This window comes from Zingiber officinale, chromosome 4B (genome assembly GCF_018446385.1).
Source record: "Zingiber officinale cultivar Zhangliang chromosome 4B, Zo_v1.1, whole genome shotgun sequence".
Lineage (NCBI taxonomy): Eukaryota > Viridiplantae > Streptophyta > Magnoliopsida > Zingiberales > Zingiberaceae > Zingiber > Zingiber officinale.
The window spans coordinates 107,229,854-107,237,914 of NC_055993.1; the positions used below are offsets into that span (position 1 = coordinate 107,229,854).

Here is an 8,061-nt window from a genome sequence, read left to right on the forward strand (position 1 = left end):
GGAGTCGAATTGTTGTACCCGATCCGTTGGAGTTGCGAGTTTTTAGATGGGATTTGAGGCGTGTAAATTGAGGAGAAGCCCTTATTTTAGCCGATCCATTGTTGGCAACGATCCCTACAACCGCCGCTGTCGCCGCCGCCGCCGCCTCCATCCATCTCTCCTCTTCCTCTGCTCCGACGCCACTGCTTAGGAGTCAAGGAAAGCCCTTCCATGGCGGAAGTTGCTCCGGAGAAGCCTCCCACTCTAGCCGAGGTCAGATTATTTGGCGCCACGATCTCTTCTCCCTAAATCCTGCCTTTTTGGTATTTAGGTCTAAAAGAAACTCGATCTTGAAGTTGTGCTTAATTTCGATTTTTTTTTAATTTCCTGTGTTGTTTGCTTGTTTAGTTTTCGCGTGTACGTGATGAAATTTGTGGATTATACACGATTGATCTGGATGTTATATTTTGTGGAGTGATAAATCTTTTTTTTTTCAGTTTTTTTTTTTGGGCTTGGAAGTAAACTGTAGTAATAGTTGCCAACATGTATTGCGAATAGGTCTAGAACGTATGAAAATAGTTCCTTTGTAGATGTAAGCCGATAATGGCACAATTGCACTTTATTGGGAGTTGAAAAGTTAGAGGTTTAATTGATGATCTTATTTACATTGTCGTGATGATGGGCACAGGCTGATCACATCTTCTGAAGTAGAGGATGAAGGTGAAAGGTAATTTAGCCGAGGGGAAAAAATACAGCAAACCTGTGAGTGACAGAAGATGAGATGAAAGATGCCAGTTTTTTAGTTTTTTTTTTCCCTTATGAATTGAGTGAATTGTTTGTTTCCTTTAACTTTTAGAGTACTCTATATTTCTAGATCTAAGATTTCCTATGGTCTAATCGTATAGGCATTTAAAGGCTGATTTTGTTGCAGTATGGAGTCTTCTGACCTTGCAAAGATTTTATTAAGGATTTTGATTTCCAGCCCTCACGTTGAGTTCTGATTTACCTAGTCTAAGCTCTAGTTTGCTGGTACTTGGATCCTAGGAAATTATCCTTGTCAAGTGATATGCTTAGGAAAATTATTTGTTCTAATGATAAATCCAGATTATGTTCCAATTCATTTTTGAATACTTAGCAAGAAGTTTGAAAGATTTGATAATTGTATGTCTGCTTACTATTGATATAGCCTATGTATAAAGCTGGATGATAAGATTGATATAGTTGACCACCTAACCCTAAATATCTGAGACAAGCACGGATTGATGACGATATCTATTAGTTAGACCATATAAATTATAATTATATTTCTTCTTAAGAATCACATTACTTAAGACCAAAACAAAGATCAAGAATAGATAGTGATTGGAAAAAGGGATACTGACAAAACCATTAGCATCGACTAATTTTTAATATCGATATTTAGAAAAAGTTGATCTCCTGTTAGATTTTGTAATCTCATGTTTATAGAAAGTGAAATGTATGTCTGAAAATGTGAACTCAATTCTGATGGAATCTTGTTTTGGACATAAGACTTTGCAAACTACATTGACATGGAAATTGAAAATTGTTTACCAAAATAAGGTTCTCATAGGATCCTTAAAACATAGAATATGTACTCAAAAGAATGATACTCAGTGTGTAGACTGGATAAGGGTGATCTTGTTATCGTTCTTGCTCTCATTACCGAGTCTGTTGATCAGTGCTTCTTCCTCAAAATACATGAATCAACCCTGATTTTTAATTCCATCTAGAAACTTTATTTTCTTTTTATAGTAAGATGACACATTTTAGTTGATTTACGGAAAATAAAACAATTAGAGATTTATTAAAACATAACCATTTTGATTAAGAAAGACAAATCTAACATATTGAAGATTACTGAGTAGTACATGTTAACTAGTTAAAAAATACAAAATTATCAATACAAGTATAACCCAAAGGCAGATAATAATAGTGTTCAAGGAGGATACCATCTGAAATGTAATTTAAGTAAATACTTTAATTCTGATCCAAAAGTGAGTCAAGATGCTATTTTATTAGTATTGACAAGTATTTCTTTGGTCAATGTAAAAAATATTGAGCTCTGATTCTTTTTGAAATTAGCCTCATTTGGACACCACTTTCCTGAATAAACTTAATCTTTTAAATGGTTTTTCTGCCCTTTATTGTTAATTTTATCACTTTTTCCTATTTTCCTTATTTATTGCCAAGTTTTATCCTAGAAATTAGCAAGGCAAACATATATCTGACTTTTATTACTTTTTCCCATTAACTTTTTACGTTCATTTAAAAAAACAAACATTACTCCCTTCTAGTTAGACTTCGCATTTGGCGTGCCCGTGGTTTTGTTTCATTTATGTACCTATGGCATTGTTACTTTTGTGCCTAAATGTGGTTAACAAACTAATTATAACATGTGAATAAGCTTATTTAAGCTTTAGTTAGATGTGATTTTTTGAGATGTCTTTGTCCGTATGTATACCCTAAAACATAGATAGCTAGTCATGAAGTTAATGTGATGTCCCAGTAATTGTAAATGGACAGTGATTTATAGACTAAGATGGGAAAACAGATGCCCCCGGGGCAATGGTGCAATGGTTAAGTCCTCCAATGGATAACCAAGGGATCTAAGGTTCGAGTCTCTACAGCGAAAGAGTACACAATGTGATGGCATCATAGCATTACCTATAAATGGGCATAACAACAAAAGAAATTGAGTCCCTAGTATCAGGGTTGACTATATGCAGTATTATTCTTATCACACCATTTATCCCCATATAAGGCATCAATTATAGATGCATGTGATACATGATTAATCACTGACGGGTGAAAAACAATAATAGACATAATCAACATTGGTAAATATATTAAATTTGAAATTGATAATGGTTTATGTTTTATTGCCGATCCTTTGGACAAGACAGCATTAGAAGTCGTTTATTTTCTTCTTCTCTTTGTTCGCTATTTTATTCAATAGTGTAGGACTATATTTTCCAATTTCATATCTTGTAAAATGTAGCAATATTCACTGCAAAACATTAAGAAAACAGATCTGGTTGATGTTTCCATTGAACAAACACCTCAGGAGAATACTGCCGATGCCAGTTTAGGGGAAATCATTGCGGGAAACACTAGTGAAACTGCTGTCCCTGAATTTGCTGAGCAGAAGGCAGATGAAACCCTTGCCGCTGAGGAAGTCAGTGCTACTGAAAACACCACTAATGAGACTACACAGGAACAAGATGCCGAAGAACCAGAGATAAAGGTATTTCTGAATATTTGCAATCAGCGTTTGCATGCCCCTTAGACAAATAAAAGGAGTCTTAACGAAAGTTATGATGGTTGGATTTACAGATTGAGACAGCACCTGCTGATTTCCGCTTCCCCACTACAAATCAAACAAGGCATTGCTTTACTCGCTATATTGAATATCACAGGTGAGATTCTATTATTCTAACTGTAATTGCTGCTGACAGAAGATGGAATGGTTGATAATTGATTCATGTGCGGTGATGGTATTTGACAGGTGCGTCACTGCCAAGGGAGAAGATGCTCCTGAATGCAATAAATTTGCCAAATACTATCGATCACTATGCCCAAGTGAATGGGTGTGTGATCTCTTTATCCTTTTGTATTTGCTTATTGCTCCTACTTAAACTTGTACATAATATGCTTAGCTAATTTTTGCAGGTAGAACGATGGAATGAACAACGAGCAAATGGCACCTTCCCTGGCCCTCTGTGAACTGGGTTCATAGATTCTGCGACAAGAGGCTTTTATTATGGAGGATGTTGATCGATAATGATATGGACTCATGAATTGTTAAAATTTGTGTTCTAATAATTCGGCCAAAACTCACTTTCCTCAAGGAGCGCAGTTGTTCGTCTAGATGATAACTTTGTATCATTTATTTCTCGATAATAATAATCTCTTGATGACAATCTATGTATCATTTGGACTATATTCTGTTTTGATATTGTTCAAGTCTTGAGTTGAAGCTGATTTGCCCTATTCTGTACTCGTTAGTGCTGGAGAAACCTTTTGGCTTAGGTTTACTAGGATGGAAAGTAAGAGGAAAAGGAAGGAAGAGGTTTGCTTAAATTTAATTTTATACAATTAAGCGTTTATTTGATAAATTAACCAAGTCAAACTATTTTTATTATTTTTAAGGTAGAAACCTAACTCTCCAAATGTATTGTAACAAATCTTTTTTTATTAAATGATAAAAAGTATTTTTAAAACTAATTTAAATAAAAGCATTTAATCAAAATCACAAGAATCATTCCCAATTAAATCGATTTATGCTGTTTGATACACATAGCCAGAGCTAACTAGAGCCATAAATGAACAACAAAAGAAATATATGTGAAAAATAGAAAATATACAAAAGTAGCTCTTTTTTGTTTAATATGTGACACTTAAAGCACTACTATTAAAGTATTTAAATCTATTTTTTTTTTTAAAAAAAAAAGTTGAATGATGATATCAAAATGAACAAACAGCTGGATCATTCACATTTCACATGAATCTCTGGCTGTATTGTACGTCCCTTCCAAAATAAAATAAAAAAAAAGGAAAAAATAAAAGAGGGATATTCAAACGGCTAGTTGGACTTTTTCGCAACGTTCAGTTTGCTCGTAAGCGTAGGCCGTCCGATCCGAATCGGACGGCTGACTCTCCCGCTTCCGACGCGGAAACGGTTGGTCAAGTGCTTGACGAATTGTAACGCGGAAGGTTGCAGTCGAAGGAATCTCCCCACTGATGGAGGCCCCGCCGATCGCATAACGATCGTTGGATTTCTTGATCGAACGGTTAACAGTGATGGAGCATACCAACTTTCCTAACGGCACTTAGGCGGTGCGCTTCCCCGCTAACGACGCTGTCGAATGCGAAAAAGGAAAAAGAAAATAAAAAAATTATTATTATTTTTTTACTGAAGAAGCTCCTCCGTTTCCCTTTAAATACTCCTCCCTCCCGCACATCGCCCACCATCACCGATTCACCGTCTCTCGATCGCGTTCCTGATCTCGATCTCTCTAGGTGGTGGAAATGGCCTCCAGTTTCGCCTTGATCGCCTTCGCCTTCTTGTCGCTCGCCGTGGCGGCCTCCGCCCAGGGCCCAGCCGCTGCCCCCTTGAGGCCGCCCGCCGCTGCCCCGGCGAAACCCCCCGCTCTGGCCCCCGTTCAGCCGCCGGTTCCGGCCCCCCTGCCTCCTCCGCCCTCCGCCGCCCCAGTTACTCCCCCAGCCGCGGCGCCCGTATCTACACCCCCTGCCGCCGCCCCTGTCGCCAAGTCGCCCGCTCTCTCCCCTCCCGCACCGCCGACCTCCGCCCCCGCGTCGTCGTCCATTACCAGATCCCCCGCCGCCGCTCCCACCTCCCCGCCTCCGTCTAGTAACGGCGCAGTTGCCCTTTCCTTCAGTTGGATCGCCTTCGCGGCCGTCGCCGCCCTCGCGATGTAGATCCAGTCTCCGGTCGCCCCTGACGATGTCCGCCCCGTTGGATGTTAATCTTTCGAGCCCTTCCATTTGTCTATGATTATTTACATTTGTTGTACTCGTTGATCGCCATTTCTTTATAAATTCTTTCATCTGTTTTACCATCCTTTTTTGGCTCCGATCTGGTTCTATAGAATTGTTGATCCGTGCAAAAAATTATGGAAAAGATATTATCGATCAATTTATCACAACTACAAAAGAATCATCCACGAATCAAATTCCCAACGAACACATCTTATTCAATTCCGATGTCTATTTTTTGTGATCTTCCTTTCCGGCGTCGAGAGTAATCTTCTCCACCTCCTGCCTCACTTCATTCACCTGCACATTTCCTGCTTTTAATTTCGAATTCTTTTGTTGTTGAAATCGAAAGACGACGAGAATAAACCTTGTGGATGATGTCTCTAGCAGCTTGGGCCTCCTCCGCTGCTTCCTTCGACACCTGCTCGACCAGCAGCACCGCGCCCTTCAGCTTGCTCTCTTCCGGAAGTTTCTCCGCCACCTCCGACGAGACCTTCTCCACCACTCCGGCGATCTGCTCCACCACCTCCGCCGCCACCTCCGCCGCATCCGCCACCTTCTCCACCTCCTCCTCTATTCGCAGCAAGGCGGGCCACCCCTTCTTCCACAGGGGAATCAGCAGAGCCAATGCGGAGCCGATCAACCATTTCGCCCTGCCGCATTTGGGGTTTTTTTTGCTATTCACAAAATACTTCGACAAATAAACCAGCATCGATCAAATCACACGAACCAAGACGAGAAGGACGATCGAGGAGGAACGAGTCGAGGAAGAAGAAGAAGCTTCCGTCCGGATGATCGCTCGTCGTCACTGCGCCCGCCGCCGTTCGAGGACGACGCCGGCCGCCAATGATCGATCCTGCCTGGCCGCTGGTTCAGAGCCATAACAGAGAATCCATCAGGCCGACGGAGAGGAGGAGGAACCCCGCATCGAGAGTAAGATCTCCATCCTCTCAATAACTGCATCATATTTAATTTACTGATCACTAGTTTCTACAAGCTACGGATGGATCAATAGAATGCAACAACCTTCATGGGGATTTATATACGATTCGATACCTTCGCGTGATCGGCAACATTACGAAGGGGATTTGAATTGATAAGATTGCCAAATAAATTGCTCTACTTTTTTTTTTATCAGGAATTTTTTGTTATAGCGTGAAGGGAAGAGTGAGATGCGGGAGCACGCCAAAGGGGTCACTGTGCGCTCCTGCATGAGAAAATGAGGTAAGAAGAATGTTGAATCATTTAATATTCGTGGGATAAATCGGAAAAGCGGATGGACAAAAGTTAAATATTCTATGAGAGAAAAATACTAACAAATATATCTATTTATTTCAGTATGTCCCAGGGGCAAATGAGGGCAGAAATTAGTTCGGAAGTTGGACGACATCCTATTCTAAATCGTACAAATCGTAAGTGTCTGGGAAATTAGGCTGAAAAAGCTCGCTCTTGTTCGCTTGGAATGACCCTTTTTGGTTCCATTAATTTGCCTGGTTAAGGAGAGAAGAGCTTGTAGCTTTAGTTTTCTTTTAGTTGGAGCAAAACATTTACGTACACATCATTATTGCGTCTGCAAGGATGGTGTTGGGAATTGTACTTGGACTCTTTAAAGTCTTTTACCTTGTTGCATAACGTATGTCTAAGGAAGATGAGGGGAGTCGTGGATGCGTTTAGCAACGACAGCTGGTAGGTAGATTCAGGTGAACAAAATCTCGATTAAATCGGAGCAATCTATTAAATTTTGTAATAATAATAATGATAATAATCTGATTGTTTTGAATTTATTCAATTTGTTCCATTATAAAATTTAAAATTCAACTAAACTGGTTAAATCGAACGGTTAACAATTAATTAATGTGTTATGATGAGATAGTTAGTAGGTCCATATGTAGTCAGTCAATCGACAGTTGTTTGGTCAGGTAGTCTTTATCCGGATATAATACACAGAATTATTGTCCTATTTTTCATTCGGTTGTACGATTGTTGGAGGGTTATTATTTGTCTGACCGGACACGCCTCCTATTCAAGGGTAGCAATCAGGGAGAGTTGCTGCTTGACTACCAGCCTTAATCACGGATTTTTCCAGAACAATCATTCAGGCACGACTGGGTTGACCAGGTTGTCACACCCGGCCGAACAGATGAGGTTGTCGGTAGGCCTAATTAGTTTGCTTCATAGGCTTGGGTCTTTGATTGTCCTAATTTTGATCTCCACATTTAATGCTTTTCTTCTACTTTGATCCACTAATGAGTTCCCTTTTTATCACCACTTCATAAAATACAATATTTTATAATGAATTGTAGAATGATGTACCTAATTTTCATTAATTCTTGAATCACACATCTTTTATATTTATCAATAATTTTGAAATAAATCATTATAAAATATCTCATTTGGTGTCATATACAAAATCACTATATTAGGATAAATGTCTCCCATTATTTATCTATCTATATTTTATAGTGAAATCGATGATACTAAATTGTTAGGGATGAATAATATCATATTTTGCTCTAATGATTTTGAAATTAGGCTCTACTGATGGGTCCCCTTTTTATCACCACT

The 8,061-nt window shown here is 39.3% G+C and overlaps 3 protein-coding genes and 1 long non-coding RNA gene across 4 annotated transcripts; 3 read left to right on the forward strand and 1 right to left on the reverse strand.

Annotated features, from left to right (window-relative positions):
• Positions 1-49: 49 nt before the first annotated feature.
• LOC121975941 (cytochrome c oxidase subunit 6b-3-like) lies at positions 50-3,976 on the forward strand. Its single transcript, XM_042527882.1, has 5 exons — positions 50-252; positions 3,065-3,244; positions 3,334-3,416; positions 3,506-3,587; positions 3,670-3,976. The coding sequence occupies exons 1-5, from the start codon at positions 211-213 to the stop codon at positions 3,721-3,723; spliced, it is 441 nt and encodes a 146-aa protein (XP_042383816.1). The 5' UTR covers positions 50-210; the 3' UTR covers positions 3,724-3,976.
• Positions 3,977-4,945: 969 nt separating this feature from the next.
• LOC121975943 (arabinogalactan protein 1-like) lies at positions 4,946-5,579 on the forward strand. The gene has a single exon (XM_042527884.1). The coding sequence runs from the start codon at positions 5,029-5,031 to the stop codon at positions 5,437-5,439; it is 411 nt and encodes a 136-aa protein (XP_042383818.1). The 5' UTR covers positions 4,946-5,028; the 3' UTR covers positions 5,440-5,579.
• A 102-nt stretch (positions 5,580-5,681) lies between these two features.
• LOC121975942 lies at positions 5,682-6,378 on the reverse strand. The gene is made up of 3 exons (XM_042527883.1): positions 6,227-6,378; positions 5,864-6,149; positions 5,682-5,796 (listed from the first exon to the last, which is right to left on the reverse strand). Exons 1-3 carry the CDS (start codon positions 6,376-6,378, stop codon positions 5,728-5,730), a joined length of 507 nt encoding a protein of 168 aa, XP_042383817.1. The 3' UTR covers positions 5,682-5,727.
• On the forward strand, positions 6,293-7,215 carry LOC121975944. The gene is made up of 3 exons (XR_006110489.1): positions 6,293-6,429; positions 6,635-6,720; positions 6,835-7,215. It is a non-coding gene; the product is annotated as an uncharacterized LOC121975944 (long non-coding RNA).
• Positions 7,216-8,061: the final 846 nt, after the last annotated feature.